This window comes from Cyprinodon variegatus, unplaced genomic scaffold, assembly GCF_000732505.1.
Source record: "Cyprinodon variegatus isolate N-32 unplaced genomic scaffold, C_variegatus-1.0 Scaffold334, whole genome shotgun sequence".
NCBI classification, from domain to species: Eukaryota; Metazoa; Chordata; class Actinopteri; order Cyprinodontiformes; family Cyprinodontidae; genus Cyprinodon; species Cyprinodon variegatus.
In genome coordinates, this window is record NW_015150787.1 from 388,248 (window position 1) to 413,743 (window position 25,496).

The following is a 25,496-nucleotide window of genomic DNA, read 5'->3' on the forward strand; positions in this document are numbered from 1 at the left end:
CATCTCTCAGGAATATGAGAACTGTTAATGATATTAACATCACAGACACTGGTTTTCTAGGAATCAATGGCTTTAAGACAGTTTTGCATTCCTTTTGAATATGTTATTAATGGTTTAAGAATCAAATACCTTCTTCTACTTCCATATTCTGCAACATTTTATATTATAGAACCAACACTGGTAGACAAAGAGGCAACGTTACAACAGTTTTTGTTCTCTTTTCATTTGTCTCTAGTAAATCTGCTGTTTGCATCCTTTCTGATCGATGGCAGCTTCTACATTGCTTATTAAAGATCTGCACAATATACAGTCTGCAGCCTCCTCCTAGTAAATAGCAGACCTGTGAAATCAAAACCTTGTGATGGAAATTAACTTTATATGGAGCTTATTTTCAATAAAACACATTTCAGTGAATCCTTTTATGTTTGTTTCTCAAATGTAAGAAATCCTTCCATGCTGCTGAGGTATATTATTAGAAATAGCCACTTTGCAATGGAGGACGTTTGCATAAAGCCTCCCTCCCAGGTCATTTGACGCACATAAAACTGACCAATGGGAGCAAATAGGGCTTCTTCTGGGGTTGGACAAGCATCAAAGGAGCAAGAGAAATCACAGCATGGTAGAACATTGTCTTCCTAAAATACATCATGACGAGATCACCTCCCCGAAAAAATATTTAGATAAATATATCAAAACTCCGACCTACATTAGCTTTCAGCTTAACTACCTTTGGTCTTCAGGTGTCACCTAATTATTAAACTGACCTGTATGCTGTTTAGCAGTATGAGGACCAAAAAGCACAGTACACAAGGAGAATGGTTTGAAATATGGCTGCATATTTAGCGGTGTACGTCAGAGATCTGGCCTTTGTAGGAAAGTGGTTAGAAGAGAGGTCAAAAGGTCACCTTTCACCTAACATTAATATTTGAAGGAAGACCTCCAACTCACATTATCTCCACAGGATGGTGGTGGCAGCATCATGCTGTGGGGATGTTGTTCCTAAGCACAGACAAACAATAGATTAAGGGGAAAGATGTGCAAAAATAGAAGTGAAGACCCAGCTGTAGCTGCAGCAATCAGTGGTTCTCATGAACATGACTTTAAAGGTTTGAAAATTAATACATAGCCACAAGGTGTTCAATTTTTGTTTGCAAAAAAAATAAAATAAAAACAGGCTTGTAGCTACTCCTCTAGGAGACCTTTATAATCGACTTTGTGTTGGTCTATGATATAAAGGTAAAATTACAGAGATAGGAATGCTTTAATGCTAGAAACTACTAAGATACTGTGTGACATAGATTTTAAAATGAGGATGATTTTTAAATATTTCCTCCAGCTATTCTGTTTTTTTGACCTGAACATAAACAGGAAAACATATCTCCCCTGCTTAGTTTTAACTTTATTTATATATATATTTTTTTTTACTGAGAATCCCCTAAAATAGACGTTCTTCTTTAAGTCCTTTAACCTCCCCATCCTCTTCTCCTCCAGATGAGTCACTGTCTATCTGCACGTTACCTGAGGGCTTTTTGCGAAGCTGACTCTCCTCCGGGATCACACCAGCACACATCTGTTTCCACATCCTGCCCATCAGAAACTGAAGCTTGGGGTTATGTTTTTCCTCGGCAGTTTGGGGAAGCGGAGCCCCTCTGAAGTTTTTCTTTATTTTTCTGGCAAGCTGAAAGTTTACCTCAGGCAGTTTACATTTGCAGGACTTTTTTAAGCATGGGCTGATTTACAATCACACTCCAAGAGTCTCATTGAAATCAGAAATCCAGGTATAGGGTGGTCATGTTTGCTGTGCAGAACCCTCTCGTGGTTTCTTTCTCAACAATATTTTTCGGGGTTGTTTGTATGAAAACATCTAGGCTGCAGTTTTTCACCTATATATGATGGATGAGAGGCCTGCAGCGTGTGGTGATTTTTGTACATCCTTTCTACCACATTATTACTTTTGTTGGCTTCATTTTGCATTGAAGAGGAGGAAATGATGAAGATGCTTGCAGTTGAGCAGATCATCCTCCCAGGCCTGATTAAACCATTTAGCATTCAGCCTAACTGGGTCCTGTGGAGGCTTTCATATCAGGTGGTGACTTGTTGAGAGCGACAGGTCACTGTGCTCCATTGGCTCATTTATAAAGCAAACAACTATTTGAGTTTATCACCTCAGAGGTAGAGTCCTGCTGGTCTCCAGGTGGTGGAGCAGGTGCCAGTGAGCGACCTGGCAGCTGCACCTGAATCTGGGCCAGAGACCCCGAAGCACTGAGAGACGGACTGAATTAACCCCCTGAAAACGTGAAGAGCTTCCAGATTCTTACTGCTCTCGCTAGGTAAGGAAAGCTCTACTGTATGTGTACACCCAGAGGTTTTCTCTTTCTCTTTTCCTCAGAAGAGATCAGTCAGGACAAACTCTTAACACTTCATAATGTATTAAATAACCAGGAGACATGACAGCAAATTTTGACAGAAATTATAATCTTACTCAGACCAGAGAAGTTGCTTAGGGTTATAGAAGACAGCCAGGCTCACATCTCATGATAATGGCTCCGAATCACAGCTAAAGAAGCATTTTATACACCTCCAGTATGCCACATCATTACATCATACACGTTTGTAAATGAGGAGACATCCATAAGTCCAGCCTTATCAAAATATTACACTTTGTTTTTTAGATCAAGGACAATGCTTTCATTCTTGTAATTTACATAATGAAGATGACTTTTTATCCTGACAGAGGAACTTTCCTAATTAGATAAACTACTTGTAAAAACATTAGTTCTGACACACAGCATGCAGAGACTCACACATCATCAATAAAAATAATCTCAACATTAAAACATTAGTTTATCTAATATTTATCCCCTTTGTGTGCTAGTATAAAAAAGTTAATAGATGTTATTTATTTATAGTGTTGCACCGATACCACTATCGGGCAGGGCCCAGATCCAGCACTAAAATGGTGGTATCGGTATCGGCGACAAATAGGACACTGATACCATTTTGAGAGCCACACGTTTAATCAACTATTGTCACCCATTCCAGGTAGGCAATAAAAAGTTCTACTGGATTCACTTTGTATTAAGGCCAATTTATACTTCTGACGCATAGCCTCTGCAACCGTCAAATCTGTCTCTGTGCGCGACCACGTCCCCCGCTAGAGGTTCTGCAACCGTTGTCGCACACCTCAAAAAAATCCTGACTACACGTCAGACGGTCGCAAACCCATGCACACCTCAAGTGGAAGTGCACAGACAAAAAGCAGCTGTGATTGGTTCTTGGCATGCCTTCTCGATTTGGTGCCGGGGCGCACTATTTTTAAAAACCGTGGAGTAATAACAACAATTGATAACCACGACGAAAGGTTGATCGAGGAGGTTTTGGAAGTACAAGTACGATGCCTCAGACATGTAGTTTTGGAAAACAAACACTCCTGCCGGCGTCGTTGAAGAAGTTCTTGCGAGTTATCAAATAGAATCCCCTTGGGATTTGGCGGGAAACTGCTGTGCGTCCCTAGAAATTCCAGACGGACGTTGCAGAAGCATACCAGCAAAAATGATGCCTTTAGTCTTTTTCCTGCTTCACAAAGGTAGGCAGCAGCTTGACAAAGCCATGATGGCAATTATTTTACATCCAAGTAGTATGCAGTTCTTCATATATACACACACATCAATTCCACACAGATGGTATTGGTATGGTATCAGTATCGTCCGATACTGCACAGCCAGGTATCGGGTATCGGTATCTGGGCCTAAAAATGGCATCGGCTCAACAATATTTATTTGTTTTTCTTTTCAAATTTGATGAATAATTACAGAAAGGCTGACTAAGATGAGCCACAAACTTTATCTCTGCAGTCGTAGATAGAGAGATCTCAGATGGTCTTAGTGATGCAGCAGCTTCTGTCTGATGATCTGGAGCAGCACACTGAGAGCAGGTCAGAGTGACAAAACCTAAATCAAGCTGTGATTCCTTTACGAATCACTGTCAGTGAACATCCCTAAAACCTGAAAATGAGGGCTAGGAGAGCTGTTCAGCGTTATGCCTACTCCTCGCTCAGACAGCTGAGTGCATTTCAAAGATCATAGGATCATTTTATTCCAATGTTAGGTCCATCACGGCCAAGTTAAGGTTAAGTGACTGGTTAGGATTATGTTCCACTCTGAGATTAGATAGTTCTTAGATAAACTCCCTTTTTTTGTTTAATTTAGGGTCTTTTGAATTTCCAACCATGAATAGTTATCAGTCTTAATTATTAGGACCATCTTCTGCTATAAAAACAGCTGCTAGTTTTTGAAGGGAATATTTTAACCTTGAACATCTTAAGAATGTCCATGGATTTTGAATCCAGCTTAGCTTCAAACTTTTCCTGGACATATTTTTTGCATAAATCAACTGTCGACATCGACTGTTGTATTCTAGTTCTGGCTGGATGTTTTAGGGTTGTTGTCCTGCTGAAAAAATTAGCTTTTTTCTCCAGAAAACCCTTATCAGAGGTGAACTTCTTCCATTGCTCCAGAATCCAGTCTTCATGCTCCCTAGCAAATTGAAGCCTTTTTTTTCCCTGACTGATTAGTGGTTTCCTTAGGGCTACACAGCTGTTCATTCCCAACGCCCGGAGTTCACTCTGCATTGTTCATGTGGAAATGCTCTTACAATTTACAAATTTAGCCCGGAGTTCTACTGTCTTTTTCATTCTCTTTATTATTTATTATTATTTCATCAAAAGTTTAAGTGCTCGCCAATCATGTCATTCAGAATTTATTTCCAGGCCCTTTTTTTTTTTTGCCCTGAAGACGATGGGTTCTTATGACCCTTCCGGTTTTTAATAATGAGTCGTACCCTTCTGAACCCATTTTCCTACCTTCTGCAGTGTCCTTAGGTATTTTCTCTGCTTCATGCATGCCAATGATTTGACACATCTGAAAAAGACTGACATCTTTTCCATGAACAGGGGACATGTGTCATGATTCTGGACTTTCTAAACTTTTTGGTTCTGTTTAAGATTTTTTTTGTGTGTTCTTAATTTTGCTTTATTTTATGTTATACCGTGTTTGTCAAGATTTATATAATTTTTGAATTCTTAGTTTTACTCCCAATCGTTCTTTCTCCCCCTCTCTATTCTTTGTATTTTTTTGGTCTACTTTTAGTTAATTTAAGATCTTTCCTTTTTTACAGTTAAATCCTGTTTTTCCTGGTATTTCTTTATTGCTCCCCAGTGTCCCTTTTCCTCCCACTTACCTCCTATTTAGTTGCTCCTGTCCACACCTGCTTCCTATCGACTGATTAGCCCACTTATTGTTTGTTTCTCCCATATATATATATATATATATATATATATATATATATATATATATATATATACACACCTCCTGTCCAGTTACTCTCTACTAGATTTTCTTCATTATTTTAATACTTATGTTAGTTTTCCTGAGCGTCTCCTAGTTTTACTAAGTTCCTTGCCTGTTGTTTCTGGATTATTTGCTTGTGTACTATAAACAGCTCAATTAAATCTACAAGAAATGATCTCTGCTTCTCCGTCTCTCTATCTGGGTCCTCAACAAAGATCCACCAAAGCTGACAATTTGTAGTTATACATATTTTTTTTAAGAAACGAGAAGCATTTTATTTATCAGTTGGGGTTAAATAACTTGTTGCTGAAACATAAATGCTCCATTTGTAGTTTTGGACCTATTTGCTTTGTTAAATCCAAATGCTGACTTGTGTTTTGTCTTTTTTTTTTACCTTAACTTACTTTAATCTTGTCCACTGCTTAATCCCTGACCTCTGATTATGGGGACTAACAGGTGCTAATGCGCAGCAGACAATGAAATGAGCCACACAAATTAGTTTTGGAGTTTACATCATGTGTGCGTTTGCAGCTTGTCTTACTTTTTGCTGCCAGTTTGCAGCTCATTTTTTGGATGCATTGTTTTTCTGTTGCATTCGTTTTTTTGCGCTTGTGATTTTTTTTCTGCAGCTTGCATCGCACACATTTTTGCAGCTCGTGTCGTCGTTTGTATCTGTCGGCAACTGTATCTGAGGCCTTTCAGAAAACAGCTGGTTTTAGACTGAGATTAAATTATATTTAAATACGAGGGAAGGCAATCAATTGTTTTATTGTAAATGATACCCCTGAAATGTTATTTGTAAAATTAAAGAAGCTTTAAATTAAGGAAGAACTATTTACTGGTCTAACAGCTCTAATTCCAAAAAAACTTGGTTGAAATCTGCCTTAATGTAAACCTCTAGATATGCATACTTCTGCAAGGCGTGGTATAGTCCACTGGATAGAGGTTTGAGGCTGGAACTGAAGGGACAGTTTATAGTTGTGTTACTCCAGCCTTTAATGACTGAGAAAACCTCCTTTACTGAGTAATGAGCCAAATCAAACATTCTCCTGTCGTGGTACAGAGCATGAAAAACAAAAAGAAGTATGAAGGCCTTCATCTGTTTAATGGCATCCCATGCATGAGAACCATCTGACTCAATATTAGGGTTTCTGCTGTGTTTTTATTTAACCTGATACCAAAGAATGAGCAGCGCATGAAAGCATTGCTTTGCAGCAGGGAGTTTCCTGTGTGGCTCACTGCTAAAGAAGAACACTGGCAGCGTTATAGTGCTTAGGGGCTTACTGAGATTGATAGCACTGATTGGTCAAAGATTAGTGGAAGCTTTTGTTTTTATAGCGGCAGTAGGGACACTGTTTCAGGTTCCTCGTTGTGCAGACTATGTGTGGGATTGAATAAGCATTTAGATGTGAAGTGACCTGAGGCCAAAGCAGCCACTCTGTGTCAACTTTGTGATTAATTTTAGATTAATACCACACCTTGGCTTTTGCAGATAGCAGAAGGGTTTTTGGTCAGAAAAATGGTGCAGAAAACTCTGAAAACTCAGCCCCCTGGAGCACAGACTTTGCATTATTTAAACACTACATTGTTAATTTTTAATTTTAGTGTTACGCTTTGATAAAATTCTTCACATCTCTGGAGCTCGGCTTCTTGACTTTAAAGCTGCCGTTTGGGATTATAAAATCAAGCGGAGTCTGATGCAAAGTTCTGCAAAGTTTCAGCAGGATGTAGGTTCAGGAAGCTTTCAGCTCAGAGTGGTGCAGAAATCTGGAATTTTAACTTTGCAGCTAGTGTGCTTTTACACAGAAGAACACATTTTATTTATGCTAATATTATATATACTTGACATCAGTTTCAGAAATAATAATAAAAATCAGAAATCTAATGAAAGATTGGCCAAAAAATAAATGTGGGGATGTGGAAAACTGAAGGATAATCTGAGACGCCACAGCCTGATATATAATATAAGATAAATAGCAATGATATAATATGTATGTTATAGATCAGGGCTGTAACTAACGATTATCTTGCAAATCGATTAATCTGTCGATAATTTGTTAAATTAAATGATTAATATTTGGATAGCCAAAGGTTACTTAAAGAAGATTTTTTTACGAAATTAAACCAGAACTAAAACTTTTCCACTTGAGGAGTTCTGGATAGAGAATATTAACACATGAAAACATTTGCTTATCTTAAATGCAAAATATGAATATATTTTTTTGCAATTTTGATATGATTACTGCTCTAAGCGGGTCGCTCCGTCAGCTAAAGGCATATTTTACAGTCTCTATAATCCAGTTAATGATTAATTGGTGAATAAATTAGATGACGATTATTTCAGTAATCGATTAATCACGGTTAATCTGATTAATAGTTTCAGCCCTTTTATAGATAATTGATTGGAGAAAACATAATGAATGTACAGATCCTGTCTTTGACAACCAAGAACATGTGGATGGAAAGCTCCCTGTTCTCTGCATGGTAGAAATAGTTTGAGGCTCTACTTCCTGTAACTCTAAGCTGGTTGCTTTTATTTTTTAAATAAATTAGTAGGGCCTGCTTTTTTTTAAGAACAGATTTACACAAAAGGTGCTTAAATGAAGGCTTAGTTAAACTCTCTTACCTGCTAATTGTGTGTTTTATTTCAATGAACTGCCTCAGGTTTTTTATTCTTTGCCTTAATATCTTTACCAGTCTAACCTTTGTGATCCTCGTTTCTTTGTATTACCTATGATTAATAAAAATATAATATTTCTACCCTTCCTGCTTGAGCAAATATTAATTATGACTGAAAAGGAGGATATTAGGATGTATTTAGCATTCTTGATTTTAGCATAGTTTACAGCACTAAGTGCAGACCTTGGTTTGGGCGTTAGGCGGGTTTTAAGGTTTCGTTAAAAACAGTGGTTCAAAGCTGCACAAGATAAAACTGAATCATTGCTGAAATTTTTAAACCTTCCAGTTATCTGCAGAAATCTCAGCTTGTTTAAAAGATTTAATGAACCCCAAAAAGGGCCTGATTAAAGATAGTTTCCTTTTTTAATTGCGTCTCACATCTTAAGAGATGCTTCTGGCTTTATTTTCAAACACCTCACTCTTACTGAAAGATACCAACGTTGAGTCGTCTTCCTTCCCACCGATGGGAGTTGATTTTAGAGGGACCTTTTAAGGTCGGAAGCTGATTATCTTGCCCTCTGCTACATGTCTGCATTTAAGGATTTAAATACGGACATTTTTTTAGTTAGATAATAAACTTCTTTCATTGGACGCCTTAAATTAACTGCTTAAGTCACACTTGCCAAAGTTTGTGTTGAATTCTTTGGCATCTGGGATAAGATCCAAAATCAGAAAATGTTGGAACTAATAAAAACCTGTACTAAAAACATAAAATACAACCTTTGTGAATTTTTTTCACTCTTTATTCTTTAAAACTATTTAACTACCAAAAGAACATGCATTTATATGTATTTAGAACATGGATATTGGAGAAAAGCGGGAAGAGGCGAAATCGGGATTAGATCTGGTAAATCGGCTAATCAATCCAGAGTTAGAAAAAAAGTGTGGTCAATAGTTGATATCTTAGCGCAATAGACAAATATAATCCTTCAGTATTGGGGAGACATTATCCCCCCTCCCTGTCCTGGAAGAAAACAACAACAAAAAATGTTATGGTGATTATTGTCGCCTTGTAAACCATACACCATCTCTCTGATTGCTGAGCGCTGAGATAAGTCTGAGCACCATTATTTCCTCACAGTGTTGAGACAAAAAGCTCTTTTAGAACCTAATCTGCACAGTGACAGCTACTGTTATTTTTCAGCTAATGTTTAAGTTTTGGAAGTGGCTATCACAACCTAATCACTAGAAATGCTGTGATAAATGATAAAATGGGCACTACCCTCAGGAGAGGCAACTGTCTTCCTTCCAGGTTGAAATAAAGCTAATATATTAACTAATATTTCATATTAAATGGATATTCATGTTGGCCAAAGGCTATATTTAATCATAGATATTGCTGTAGTAGACTTTGGAAGGCTTAAAATAGCATGATATGGAAACTTTAAAGTTTATATATAGGATGTGGTCAACTGTTAAAACAGAGATAAATAACTTCATCGATAGAAGCCCATTATTTATTGTTAGGTTACAATCTAAGTCCCATTTCTAAGTTTTTTTGGGGTAAAAAAAAGTTTTTTTTCTATTACTGTACATTACCACAGCTTATGTCTTCTGACTGTAGTCAACAGAAATGAAAGTACATGTGTACAGCACAGCCAAAAACCCCAGCAGTGGTTTCATTTTTCAGTCACCTTAAATAGAATTTAATTCTGTCATAAGATAATAAAACTATTTTAGTTAAAACTTAATGTTTTCCTTTTTTGTGTGTGGAGTTTTTGGTTTTTTGTAAACAGGGAGTCTTTGTATAGATTTTTGTGTTGAAAGAAGACACTGCTCACTAGTGGTGTGACGGGGAAACTACACGTTTTATTTTCATTGTTTACCCGATTCTGACTTTCCTACAATGTTTTCATTAAATTAATAAAACTGAATGATAAGCTGTGAGAAAAGTCTGAGACTAGAGAAACACAGTGATTACCATATACTATTTTTAGTTTCACCATCAGGTTGAAATCTGGCATGCATTGGGGTATAAATACAGTCAGACAAACTAGCATCAGAAGGCTAAAATAGGAATTTTTCACACCATTACATCTGCAAAGAGACATCCTAGTCCACAATTGCGTAAGGGGCCTTGCAGGAGTCAGTGACGGGGCCCCTAAGAGGTTGGGGGTCCCTAAGCAACTGCAGTCTCTGCTTACCGATATTTACGCCATTGTTTCGCATATCAATAGTTTTCTGGAGATTTTATTAACGTTTTATGCTTTATGCCAGCTAGAAAAAACATCATGCTAATACTGCTAGATTTAGATCCTCATAATTTAAAACTGATCTTGATCATGGTCATCAGGAGAGAGATTCAGTGTTCTATCAGTCTCAGATATCACACATATATTTAAAATAATTCTTGGCTGGATGTACATGTGTTTGCACGCTAATGCTAGGGTGACTCTTTAGGTAACAGGGGCGATGTCCTCCTAAGTGTTCCTGAATGTCAATTCCTATCAGCAGCCTGTCCCTGAGGAACAAATGGACACTCCATCCACTTGTCAGATGATTAATCTGCTCTCCGCTCTCTCATTTGTCTCCTCTCCATCTCCTATTCAGTCTGTACACGCCGCTCCGTCGGCCATTCAAAGGACCGTCACAAATGTAGACGCACTTCTCCAAATGAGACTCCCTCTTCCAGTCACCTCCCAGTGTAGATCAATGAAGATGATGATGTTTAATTCAGGCCATTAATTAAGATACCTGAGTGCGTTGAATGACAAGGAGGAAGTTACATAACACTCGGACAAAGAAAAGTACAGTTCAATTTGCAGGGAGAGGGGCAGTATGATGAAATCTTGACTTATTTCTTTAGCGTTTGTGTGATAGTTGGAGCAGAAATATCCTGGGCAGCAGTGCTGTGGTTCTAATGGGCTCCTGCAGGCAGCATGTGTGAGGGCGCTTTCTTCAGATCTCATGCTACTGAATGCTGATGAGTAATGTGCATTGCTAAGGCGTATGCGCAGAGGGAGAGACAGGCACTGAGTGCAGATGTCATACCTGAACATGTTTGCCACAGGTCCATCCCACCCTCCTGCTCGCTCTCATTCACACACTCATAAAACAGCCGTCCGGCAATATGGCAAACTCATCACGTCTGTTTATTGGTGGATCTGCAGGGCTCTCGCTTCACCTCTTGTCCTCCATAAAAGGCGAGTCATTCAATTGTAAAGTGGAGGAGTTATAGTCGAGGGCTGGTGTTGAGCATTAACGCTCTCCTCTCTCTGCCTGGCACTTTGGAAAAAGCAAAAACCGTCAATTTTCCACAGCTGAGTGCTGAAGCATGTAGTCTTTTAGACCAGGCTTGGGGAGGGGAGTATGTTTAATGAGACATGCCTTGCTATCTCCATCTTGTAACTCCCAATTGACGAGACAATGCAATTTCATTGGCCTGTACAATGTAATCCCTGACTTCCTTAGTGTAATTGGAATTCAAACAATCCCTTTCAAAGTGTTCCTTTATTACTCAAAGCAGCTGAATGGACGTTTTATATGCAGGATCTAAAGCTGTAGCAGAACTTGGGATGCTGTTGTATCTATGGCTCTTATTATCATGCCAAGAATAAATCTGTGTCAGTGGTTTATCACAATGAAAAAGTCATTAAACATTCACACTGGAAAAATCTCATGAATCTGACTGGGAAGCATTTTAACAGCCTTTCAGAAGGATTTAACTATATGGACATGATACTGGTGACACAGATAATTGTTCCATGTTTAATTAGGAATATTACTTCAAGTGTGCACATATAGAGGAGTGGGAGTGGGTTAAAGTCCACACCTTAAATGCCAGAAAACAGCAGTTGAGCACGACTTTTTATTCTCCGATCAAATTTTTTCCAAGTCGCACTGACTGCGTATAGGAAGGCTACGACTAGGCAGGGTGGGCAGACAATTCCCCACATTTGACATTGGACATTGACACATTGGACAGATTATGAAAAGCCTTAAAAAAAACAAAACAAAAAAAACACTGGCGCATTCTCTAAAGCAAATGAAGCATCGGAAAACAGATCAGATAGAGAATGTTCATATGTCTATATTAAAACATAATGAGCTCTGCGTCTAAAGAAAAGGAGTTTTTCTTTCTTTGTTATATAAAGGTTAGAGATACGCTGCTCTTACCTGCTCTGTCTGCTCCTCGTTATTTATTTTTTTTTAGTGAGGCTCAAAGAGGATTACTATTTCCGTTTTTTTTTTCTCTTGAAGTTTTGTTTTTTCGAGGAGAGATAAACTGCTGTTTCTGTCCCTTGCTGTTTTTGTGATGCTCAAATTACTTTATCTGTTCTCTGTCCTCCTGAACTCCTTTCATGGGTAAAGTATTCTTTATTTTAAATGTTTCATTCATTGTTTTTGCATCACTCTGTCCAGCTTATTATAACCTATACACAAAACTCTTGTACTCTTCTTGTCAGACCCATGAAACTGCCACTGAATTGCTGCGTAGTCCAACTAAAATAGACATAGGGTTCATCTTAATCATAAAATACTGTCGGGTAAAATCATCCCCATTGACTTTCAATGACCGCTAAACACCACCACCATTTCCTGGATTAAAGGACTAATGTCTCAGCATGATCTGAAAAAACAAATCCAGGCGTTTAGTTTTAGTCGAATCGATTACTGCAACAGAATCCAGAATGCTGCTGCCCGTGTCCTCACTAAGACTAAGAAAGTAGAGCACATCACCCCAGTTCTAAAGTCCTTACACTGGCTCCCTGTATCTCAGAGAATAGACTTTAAAATACCTCTGTTTGATTATAAATCTCTGAATGGCTTAGCACCTAAATACATCACAGACTTGTTATCAGTGTATCAACCCTCCAGACCACTCAGGTCTTCTGGCTCCAGCCTGCTCTGCATACCTAGAACCAGAACTAAACATGGAGGAGCAGCATTTAGTTCCTATGCTCCACTTATCTGGAACAAACTTCCAGAAAACTGTAAAAGTGCGGAAAGCCTGAGTTCCTTTAAATCAAGACTAAAAACACATTTGTGTAGGATTACTTTCGACTGTTCTAGTTAAAAAGTTCAACTGAAAAATCATTAGTTCAACATTTTTATTTTCTTTAGTCCAACTGTCTTTTTTTGTTTCTGCATTTTTAATTTTATTTATTTATTTTTTTTCCTACTTGCTTTGATTCTGTTTTATTTTCCTATATTTTAATCATGTAAAGCAATTTGCACTGTCTTTGTACTAAATTGTGCTGTACAAATACATTTGCCTTGCCTTGTCCGGCACAATTTCGGATCGGACGCAAAATCTGATTCTGCGTGTTCTGGCCTTAAGTTACCCACAGTGAGCTAAAAATCCCAACCAGTTTTATATCCCTACCTGCAGATGTTTCAGGAACATAAAAAGAAGAAGAAACATTTATTAAATGTATCACTTTACAAAAGGTATATTTACTAGATAAGATTACTGAAAGAATAAACAATAATATGACTGGGCTGTTCTCTCTGTATTGTTAATCTTGTTGGTCAGAGAAAAAAAAGCTGCTTGTTTACTGGTGTTATTAGGGTCAGCGTCTTGCTGCAGCATCCATTACTTGTCCATTTACTCTTAAGCAGAGCGAAACATGAGTTCCTTAAAATGTGTTGATATTTTCAATCAGGTCAAGGATTGTTGGAACATTATTAAATATACCAGATATTGAATAAAGCATGTTGCCTAAACCACCATGCTTCACCATACTACTGTAGGCTGTACTGTAGCTTAACTTTAAATGTTTAGCGATCATCTGAAAAAATGTGAAGGAAAATAAACTGTCTGCCGGCCCTAAACACCAAAACAAAGTTCTTGTTTTCATTGCTCCATAGTAGTATATGTAATATCTTCTGAAGCTTGACGTTGGCGTGAGGTCCGTGGGACTAAATTACGTACATTTTGGCTTCCATTTCCCTCTGTAGTGCGTTGGTGCGAACAGACTTTCCGTAACCTGCACCTTGGAAAATTTGTAAAATTGTGGACAGATCCGCGTGGAAAAACATGCCGGGTGAGCAACAGCTCCTATTGGAGAGGGTTTGCAATTGTAAACATTGTGAGACATCTTTTGATTTAACTTATATCATCACTATCAACAGACTGGAAATGACCGTCGCTCTTGGTCGGCATGAAGAGACATTGAAAAAGTTGTAAACTGTGTGTTTTCTTCCTTTTTCCACAGTGTGTTTTTGTTTATAGGCGTTTATAAGGTACTTTTTATAGGCATCTTATTATTGTTAGAACACACAGGTAACAGTAGACCTTACTTGTTTACTCTGGAAATTATCATTAACCGAGTCTTTGCATTTTAAGCTATTTTTGAAAACTAGAAAGGTGGTTTTCAGTTGTTTTCACATCTGTCTGTTTTTTTATTACATTTTCAACTTAACTGAAGCTAACTGCTATAAGCCCAACATATATTGGTAAAGACTATTATCCTGCAGTTAGAAATGGAGAAGTCCTTGACCTGCCCCCGTGCATTGATGAGGAAAGACTACTGCGAAACAACACTCTTTTACAAAAGTATTACTTTCATTAGTGCTGAGCAGAATACTGAAGCAGTTTGAATGACAGATGAAATGCAAATACTCTATAATAGAGCTTCATATATCAAATTCAGATCATTGTTGCAATATATTTTTTATATTGCAATGGACTGCTTAGAAATAATATATAGAAGAATCTAATATGCTCCAAGTGCTTTGCATGCAGATCTAGCGTGCCAATAATATATTGTGCATTTAGATGGGCTTTAAACTCACTTTGATGGTTATTTGTAGTGGCTAAAGCTAACCTAGTAAAAATATGGTCAGGACATTGTAATGATAAAAAAGAGTCAAGCAAGCACTCAAAGGCAAGCCTTAGAAACATGGGCGTGATCCTTTACAGAGAGATCTCTGTTGTGTCCCTATATTATTTATCTGAGGTAATTAGATAAAAATCTTCTCTGGTCCCTTTTATTTCAAGACTAGAGGAGATCCCTGCTTCCAAGACGTTGCAGCAAGGCTCTGGAATAATCTCATTACATCTGGAATAATCTCGTTATGTTTCCTTGATTCTGTGGATGCTGTTAAGAGCGAGCTCAAAACTGAACTCTTTCACAAAGCCTTTTAACAACTCCCATGTGTCAGCCATTTTATAATGATGTCTTGTACAGTTTTATCTTTTTATTCTGGATGTTTGTAAAGCACTTTGGGACTCCCGGGTCTGTGAAAGGATCTATAAACCTTTACTTACTTAAAGTAGAAGAAAATTCTTAAAATAGGTTTCGCTGCCCTTACATTGAGCAGGTCAATAAATTCTGCAAATTTTCAGGTTTGCTGGAAATTAGATGAGGACCCAAATGCATAGATGAGGAGGCAGAGGGGAGTTTTGCTGATTGAATGGGGATCCAAGTAATAAAAAGAAACCAGCAAACAGTAACAGAAGAGGAGGAGTATATATGGGGGGGACACAGCAAATAATTGACTAATCAGCTGATAGGGAGCAGGTGTGGATAGAAGTAACTAGAAGGGAGCTAAGGGAAAGAAGACTGGCACAAGGGGGCAACTGACTAACTCCAAATATTGCAACACATCTTAAATATAACACGAAATGGAAAAGAAATCAATGACCAACAAAACAGAATGATATAAATAACTCAAAAAGAAGTCCAAAAAGGGAGATTAATTATCGATAATTAGTTATTATACACCATAAAAAAGCTAAAAGTTTTTTTTTTCTTATTTTAAATGCAAATCTTTCTATTGGCAAATTGATTTACTTACCTCCTCAAATGCGAGGTAAACACAACAAATTAGAGGCAAAGAGGTGCATGCGAGTCACATAGAGACGTAGCTTTGTCATTGTTTCAAAAAAGAAAAGGAGGATTTAGCTAATTTTTACTCACAGAAACACAAAACCTGCATTTTTGGTCTCCCAAAACACTAGTTTTTCTTCTAATTTACAAACTACACCAAGCCATTTTTATTCCTTGAGTCTAACATAGTGTTGCACATTCATACATTACTGTTATCATTAATTGTAACCGTTTAAAAAGTAAAGTGAAGGACATAGAAATTATTCTAGCATTCAGTTTCCTGCTTTCTCCACCCCTCCTTACTACTGTTGCAGTTATTCACACACAATTACAATCTATTTAGAGAAAGACCAGTGCTGTTAGGAGCCCATTTTCTACTAAATTAACTTGTGCTCAGAACAACAAGTGTGTCTGAGAGGAAAAAAAAAAGGGCCTCCTAAACGAGTCTGTCTGGTCTGATAGAAGAAATCGTTTTGACTATCTGGATTTCTCTCCCCTTATCTTCACAATCACACTCAGTCACAGTTTTGGAAATTGATGGATTGGGACCCTATTAATTAAAATGCTGCTTGCTTTTTTCCCTGCTAAAATAGCTGCGCGTTGCGCTCCGATGCTCTTTATTAGTCTTGAGTTGTTTTTAAATGGCATGGAAAATGTCAAGTGTATAAATCTGTAGCTGGGAGTAGATAATTAAGTGCTTGAAAAATGAAGAGGATAAACAAACAAATTTCTATTCAACATATGGAAAACTTTTGGTAAGAACCATTTGAAATGATGGATTTTGATGTTGAAAGTTGCACTTAATTCAGGAAAATCATCTTTTTCTATTTGATTGTTCTCTAAATAATGATCACTGGCCCTCCCTCTCAACATTTGCTGTGCTATATGAGACATGATGTGCTTCTAACTGCACTCTAAGTCCACCAGGCATACAAAGATCAAGCAGCAAAGAGAAAGGAGTCATTCTGCTGGAAGCATAAATATCAATTTAGTAAGAAAGAACAGCTAAACCTCAGAGATTTATAACTCATCTCTACATTCTCTTCTTGTGTCGCTAAGTACCAACAGCACAACTTAACCGCCGTTAATGTCATTTCTGTCTAAATGATTGTTCTCACACTTTAGAAAAGTGGTTTGATAGGAAATTATTTCTTTTGCTGAACTGACTTTCAGGGAATCCAGGTGTGCTTTTGACATTTACAACCTGGTATTATAACAGAACTGATGGTTGACTGCTGCTCCATGCTCTGCATAAGGTTTCTGAAAACCCCAAAAGTTATACAACGTTCTCTCTAAAAAACACAATCTGATAAGTTGCTTGATTGTGTTCTTAAACAGACAAAAAGAACAATCATGGTCTCTATGTTGGGTTAATTTTCCCCGCTAGGCATGGCTGAACAAAGCAGTTTATTAGCATGTGTTGTGCCTGTGTTCATGGAAGCTCCAGTAGGCACAGAAAACCTGACGCTCTGCTGCCAAAGGGCTGAGAAATAATCACCGGGCTTCATAATGAAGGTATAAAATCTAAATTAAATTTAATTAAACCTTTATTGGTTCTCAAAATGATTTGCAGTAAAACGACTTGCTGAATATCGCTCTCTCTGCATGCCATCTTCCCTTACTTAATTGCTCTGGTCAAGGTGCCTGTGGGCAAGGCACTTAGCTCTTAGCCCTCTAAGACAGGAGGTGAAAGCTCTGTTTATCTACTCGGAACATTTTTGATGATGGACGCACTTATCAATTCTTGGCAAATGAAGGTCAAACAAGTAATGATCCTTTGCCACCAGTATATTTCTCATTGCAGCTTTTCTCCCAGCCACTCAGAGCAAACCAATTAAATCATCTGTCAGCTGAGGAAATCACTCTTCCAATCACGTCAGTCACATCACATATACACGGTATGACACGTGTTTCTAGTCATTCCCTGGAGAATATGAGATACATCCCTCTGATCGCCCCTCCCGCCTGCGACGCGGTGCTAATCAGCTGTTTTTGCACGGCGTCGCACCTGCTGTGGATGGAACTCCTCGTTTTACACGAGTGGGTTTTAACCTTTGTTGATTCTCCTTTGAGAGTTTGAAACTTTACAGTAAAAAAAAAAAAACAAAGAAAAGAGGGAAATAAAAAATTGAAAATAAGCAAACAGTTCTTGCATAAAGTATATGTTCCCTTCATTTCAGGAAGTGAGTAAAATGATCTGTTAAACATGAGTATGCTGCACTTGAAGAAAGATAATGGAGATGTTTTTTTTTTCTTATCTTACCAAGTGCCAAAATTAATTAAAAATCAATTTGCTTACCTACTTGAATTGACAGCTTACTTTTAATTTATTAGTGTTAAGCAATTGGGTGGCATACTGATGTGCGGAATGTAGAAATAAAATAGTATTTATACTCCTTGAACTGTTCTACATTTGGTCTCATCTCAGCCTCGTTCCTGTTTGTTCAATCGCTCACTGAGGTCGGGAAGATCATCGTCATTTCCAGGTGCAGGTTCACTGCAAATAAGGGTTGTCTAAAATCAAGAAAGAAAACTAAATCCAAAGGGAAAAACCTCCCAAATTAAGTGAAATTACCTTTCCATGCAGCAAGATAGTTTCACTTGACATGATTCTTGATTTAAGATTTTTAAATTTAGAAATATGCATGTTGAACAGTTAAAATTAGAAATCATGTCTTAAAACAAGATAAATTTTGTAACATTTCTAAAAATGTTCTTTTATGTTGGGAGGAACTAAATAATAGCAGTGTTTTCATGTGTGGAATTGCCTGGTCCACTGTGGGTCCCACTGTTTGGTCCATTTTTTGGCATAACAGAGAATCTTTGTGGCTGGAAAAAGGATTTCCTTGTTTTTCTTTCCACATATATATATATATATATATATATATATATATATATATATATATATATATATATATATATATATATATATATATAATTTTTTTTTACCAGTTTCTGAATTTTCAATTTCAATTATCTATTTGTTTCGGCTTCTTTCAAAGATCCCATCTCTGACTACTAGATTCCTTCATCTTAGTTGTTGATCTCTGTAGACCCTCATGGCCACTGTGGGCTCCTTTCCCAGTAAATGCTCTACTTGCTTAGTCATTTTTTAATTTGCGATTTGGATCAAACATTGAATTGAGATCTTCGAGATGACAGTTTAGGATATAACTTTCTCCTTGAGAGGTTGTTTGTTGATTGGTTGCAGTGCTGATGTATTTTTATTATGTTCTGGAACAAACAACAGAATACTTAAAAAAAAAAAACAACTGTACTTTTACTGTGATTACACACAAATGAACTGCGCTAAGAAAACAAGTATAACTTTAACACCTGCAGAGTTGAATATAACTCTGATATATTATACACTATATAGAGTAAAAGTTACATTGCACGGCTTTCAAATTTTGCACTGAATTTAACTCCAACACAATTTACACTCAGTAAAGTTGTAAATCCTCTATTTAAATAAAAAAAAAGGTTGAATACAGATACAATTATCTTATTTAGCAGATGATGGAAATACACGCCACACTTTTTACTCACATTTGTTTTTTTCCTACTACTTAGATTTAATCTCTCACATAAAATCTCAGTAAGTTGTAACTTGACAAAACTGTGGAAAACTTCCAGCGGTGTTAAAACCTTTGGGAGGCAGTGTGAGTTTAATAGGGTGGTTTATGGGAGTTTCCTTAATTATCCTGGTATATTTATATCTGATGGGAACTTCTGTCTCTGCTTTGCTCTCAGCGTGTTTGTGATAAAGTAGAGGTGTAATGAGCAGGTACAGGTAGCTCTGCTTTGGTCTTGGAGGGCTGATTTCCAGCTGAGATGGTTATTAACTTGCAAGGAAGACAGACTGTGATGTTACACTAATGGAAAAAAACACTTTGTAATATGGTTTGAAAAACATTAATGGAAAGGATAATCTTTTATAGTGAGAAACCAGGAGAAAGTATTCACACCCCTTAAACTTTTTTACATTATGTCCGTGGAAATCCGAAAATTTAATTGTATTTACTGCATAAAGTGAAAGAAGGACAAAATGAATAGAATTTGTGTTTATGGAATCCACAAAAACTCTGATCAACTGAATACAAATGTTCAATCCGGGTGCTAAAAATAACCTGAGGAGGTTCTCCTAGGAAATTAGTTGAGCCAACATAGATTTTATTTAACCTCAGCATGAAAAAATCTGTTCTATGAAAAGAGCATTATTTACCTACAGCAGCATCATGAAGACCAAGGAAAACAGCAGACAGGGAGAAAAGTGGAGACAAGTCTAAAAATATATATTCTACCCTTTCAACATCACATAGAGCTTTGTTAGGTCAATCATTTGCACCATCAAGACATGAACTTGTGCCTCGCCTGACATGCCGGACATTGAGAGCATTAATCAGAGGAGAACTTAAAGCCGGGCATACACTGTGCGATTTTTTCAATCGTTGCGCGCACATACAGTGTGACAAAAAACGTGGGGTTTCGTCATACAGTGTGAGTTCACAGCTCTCGATGTGCAGCACAATGCGATCTACCTGCTCACACTATACGTCTAAAAAATGCGTCGGACTCAGCTCCGCAGTGAGATGGCGCTACTCAGACTCGTCTATCCAGAAGCCAAACCAGTAGAAGGGGAATAGTGGAATATGAAGCAAACTAGAGTGAAACGCGCTGCCGTGGCAATTTGTGTAACTTTGTGCTTAAATCCCTAAAAAGAAAACACGGCGACGTATTTGGATAAAGACATGGCTGAGCAAACGTGGCAACCACGGTCTGTCAATTTAACAGAAAGAACTCCATTTCACTCGCACCCCCGCCATGTTTCTGTGTTTAAATCTGAGAGGAAGAAGAAGAATCCTTGTTTGCACACTGAGCGATTTGCCCACGACGGTTGACTAAAAATTAAACATGTTTGATTTTCTCCCGACCTCAGATTCCTGATCGGGAGGTGGTCGTGAGAGGCTGATCGCCTCTCGTTACCCTCTGTATACTACAAGACGCACGATCAGGCTAAAAGTTGGGCTGATAGAAAAATTCTCCCACCATTTGAAAGTCGGCCCGAAAAGGACAAAAAATCGCACAGTGTACGCACGACTTAAGAGTGAAGGAGCTGCAGAGGTTCACGGCTCAGCCCCCTGAGGCCCCCATCTAAAGTATAAAACATGGCAGTGGGTAGACAGATGGAGCTCAAGAAACTGATTCTGGAAGAAAACTTCTAGACTGAAGTGGAGGTTCACTTCTTCCACAATACTGATTATTATTTCTAATTATTAATGATTTCTAGGCACTATTAAGCGCCATTGTAGAGGGTCTAAAGAGCCACTTGCGGCTCCTGAGCTGCAGGTTATAGACCCCTGGTTGAGATGATAAATCAAACATTTTCTTGTTACTAGAAACTTATTACCATAGCAATAAACGATAGGAAAAATGTTCACCCCTATCATGAAATAAATAGATGCAGAACTGTTTAAGGTGTATGAAAACTTCTCAAAGGGACCAGATTGCTTTTTTTTTTTTTTTTATCTGATAGGAAATCTTTAATTTGAACTCCTTGATCTAACCAGATATGTTGTGTTTTTCCTCAGACCAGCGCCGTCCTTTGTTCAGGAGGATGCGCCCTGCTGGCGGTCAGCTCCCTATTGGCCATCATCACCATCTTCCTGCCAGGCGGAGGCTGCGAGAGGAGGATCTGCACCCTGGCTGGGTACATGCAGATGGCATCGGGTAAGCACAGGCATTACTACGCCCTCTCTCCTTCCTGTTTCACCTCCGAAATACACAACTCACTTCTGATGGACGCTTTCCCAGATAATGACGACAAATCTTTGAGTCCAATATCTTTTAATCCCCACCATCTCTTTCTGAGATGCACACTGCAACAATCTCTGATAGTGCTGCCTATTAGCGACAGGATTAAATAGAAATATCGCTGACTTTGTTTCTCATCAGTCAAAAGAACAACAAAAGGAAACACGTCGAGGACAGCTGCTGCTAGGCAACCGGAGTCTGCAGGACATGGCTGAGCCAGCCACAGGAAGTCATAGGGAGATTTAGAGGCTGCTGTAAAAAGACAATTACGCCTCCTTTACACAGGTCATTTGTTCAGGGCTACATGTGACTTATTAGGCCGACATTTTCACTCTAACAGGGAAGTAGGCCCATAAATGGTCTCACTGGAGCCTCAGCTTCCAAAACCAATAATAACAGAAAAGGCGTTGGAACCTTTAGATGGCAGCGGGGTTTTTTTTAATCATTTTTCTGTGTAAATGATGAAGTTTGTTGCTTAAATGGGTCTCAAGTCACCTCATCTCCCTCCTCCGTGTTAATTACAAGCGCCGACCCGTAATTGTTTTTTTTTTTAACGCCGCCCCCACCTGTGTTTATGTAACCTCTGTCCTTGCCAGTATCAAGCAGGTAATTGGGGTCTCTGCATCTGGCATTTACCTCAGCATGATTAGTGTCTGGATTCATCGCAGAGGTTAAATCTTTATTGATAAAAGCGGAACTTTCACGGCCCGTGGTTAATGGCGTGTTTGAAGAGGGGCTCATTGTTTACAGGCAGACCAGGGAATCCGATCGATTGAGCTTTGGAAAAATGAGAGCAAATCAGTGGCAAAGAAAGAAAACCGAGCCTCTTCTGTGTGTGTGGATGTGTGAGGGTGTGTGTGTCTGCAGGCTGCAACAGATTTTTTTGCTGAATAACTTCAAGGAGAGCGAGGATCCAGGCCTTTGTTTCATTTCCAGGTCGACTCTTGTCTCAATCGACGGAGAGTTAACAGAGAGCCCCAAAGCCCTCTTGAGGGGAGCGGATCAGAAGAGTGTTTATTTTTTTCCATCTCTGACAGTGTGTGTGTTGGAAGCGAGCGTTCTCAAAGCGAGCTGATAAACTGGAACAAGGAGATTAGGAACAATGGTTTTCTTTGTGGTGTGTGTGTCATCAGCGGGTCTTCTGGTTGTGTGTGAGTGTGTGTGTTTTTTCTTGCAGACTGGGAGAAAAACTGGTGGCAAAATGCAACTTGTCAGCTTTTCCTCTAAATCACGCTAGCGATGCCCTTTTTTGATCCTCACGCTTGTTACAGAGTCGCTGTTGCAGGCTAAGGAGATGTCAGCGGATGAGTGAAATGTATGCCGCTCTTCTAATGTTTGAGGGCGTTAAGTTAATGAGGAATTATGGAACGTCTACTGGTTTCGGTCATTGAAGGAGCGCGTCCTCGGTGCGCTCTGCCGCTGTGATATCTTCACATTTTGGACCCAGAGAGAACTTTACTCTCTTTATAACAACTAGTTTTACACAATCATCAATCACTGGGAGAGAAAAACTCATCCTCATCCTCCCTGCAGGGATGCAAACTTTCTATTTTTACTTTGTTGCACCTTTCTGCTGTAAAATGTTCTGTTTTTAAGGGTCACACTTTACCTTTGAGGCTGAATGTGGTTTTTAGTGTAATCCGTGATGTCACACTGTCCCGCTTCCCTGGGTACCACTGTCCTTGACAGGTATTGTTATCATTAAGTAATAATAAAAAAAACAACATTGCCCTCATCTTTAAAACATAAAATGTCAGCTGACTGAATGTTTGCAGCTTCTGTAGTCATGCGCAGGTAAACACTACGGCTGCAGACAATAGTCTCTGACTTCTCTGCTAGTTTTACCTACAGCTGAAAGCATCACAGAAACTGTATTTTATTGTTGTCAGTGGACTTCAGTGCTGAGCTATATTAGAGAATCCTGAGTTGGTAAGACTTTTGGGTAATTAGTGCTGATATCAGTTGCAATAAAACCGATTTTCTTTCCTCTTATTCTCATCTGTGCCTCAAACAGTCTCTGTGACATTTAGCATCTTGTCTCCAGTCATCTAGGGGATATTATTGTATCACATTAATATCTAAAGTTGGAGTTCACAATATATTTAATATAATTATTGTGTTCCAAACGGCGCTTTGTGATATTAATATTTAACACAACATATATTGACAATGCAGTTACTATTTAGTCAGCTGATTTACTTTTCAGTTTCATTAAGGTATACCATCCTGCAGCTGTTAAATGCTTATTTGCTGTAAGTTATTATGTCATTGATGAAATGTGTAAAACTTTACGGCATGCTGAGGAGGTTTATTACTCATTTGATTCAGGTGGGTTGGATCAAGCATGCATCTAAAAGCTGTAGGAGATTCGCCTCCAAATGCCGGGCTTTTAGGCCTCCTGTCTTTATGCTCTTAAATTGACCTAAATTAATAAAATACTCCTAATGGTTCAAATTCATTGTTTTTTTTTTTTTTTGTTGTTTTTGTTTTTTTAACAGAAAAATATCTGTGGACAATGATTTCAACCTTTATCCAGGGCAAAACGAATTAATAGGTGAGAGCATTTTGATCATGGGACTCTGGGATGATTACTGACATAAATATAATAAAAATCATTTAACCTGCACATAAAGGTGATTAGTAGTTTAACTCCTCCCAGCCAGTAGGCTGTATATTCACACTCTCTCGGTCTTGTTCCATAATGCTAATGCTAATGTTTAACTTTCCTAATTGGAAGAAATGCAGCAACATTTGTGTACAGTCTGACCCTCCAATGCTCCCTTATTTTGGCTTGAACACTCTTGACTGATGTTTATCCTTGTTTTGCATCTTTTTCCATTAATATGAGGAAAGTAAAGCTGAGAAGAAGCAATTTCTAAGCTACATTGGGTTCTTAGGACCTGGAAACTTCTGCCTAGGCCACCATCAGAGTCAGAAACGACCTTCGGATGTCATCAGATGATGGCTCTTCCTCCCTCTTCATCCTCTTGGGCCTGTGTGCTCCATTTGACACTCTCAACCCCGACATTTTGTTAAACCGTCTCCATTTCACCATTGGACTGACTCCCACTGCTCAGTTGGTTCCACTCCTACCTGACAAACCAGACAGAATACATCTCTATGGATCAGCCCACATCCAGTCCCATTACAGTAACTTGTGTTCCTCAGGGGTCATTTCTGGGGCCCCTGCTATTAATCATATACCTCACTCCACTTCAACTTCTTTTCACTCAACATCTGCCGTTATGATCTCTCATTTCATTGTTACACAGATGACATACAACTTTATGTAAGTGCCACAGCTGCAACCCTACCCTCATCGACTTCATCATCTCCATCACAACTCACTGCCTGTATGGAGGAGATAAGTGCATGGATGGAGCACAGCTTTATCTAAACAGCAACCGCATCAGACACAGTCATGATCCATAAACAGTATAACCTTTTCTAGCTCCATCATCCCTCTTTTAACAGTAGTGTCAAACCTCAGTGGGAAAATCAATCCCAACTTAACTCAGAATCCTATGTAGATCACCTCTGCTGGACTTCTTTTTACCATCTCCAGAATATCTACAGACTCCGTCCCATTCTTTCCCTCCCAGATGTCGAAAAGCTGCTCCATGTCCATGCTGGTCTACACAAATGCTGTTAAGAGCAGAATGTGTGGTTAAAAATCTACAATAAACTACTAAATCTACTTTTAACAGCTGAATTGAGGGGTGCTGACAAAGTTATGCATATCAGATGGGCGGGTTAAAGTGCTGAGGATGATTTAACCTGTTTAGCCAGCTTAGAATTACACAACAGAATTAACACAAATGTTACACTGCTTTATTTATTTTTTTTTTTAAAGAAAACATATCTTCTTTTTTTCCCTATG

The 25,496-nt window shown here is 38.4% G+C and overlaps 1 protein-coding gene across 1 annotated transcript in view; it reads left to right on the forward strand.

Moving 5' to 3' along the window:
- LOC107091364 (transmembrane protein 211-like) overlaps positions 1–25,496 on the forward strand; it is a 172,000-nt gene that overhangs the window by 37,459 nt on the left and 109,045 nt on the right. The window contains exon 2 of the mRNA XM_015385225.1: positions 21,394–21,532. Within this exon, the coding sequence (XP_015240711.1) occupies positions 21,394–21,532 (139 nt within the window). The remainder of the gene's footprint in view (positions 1–21,393; positions 21,533–25,496) is intronic.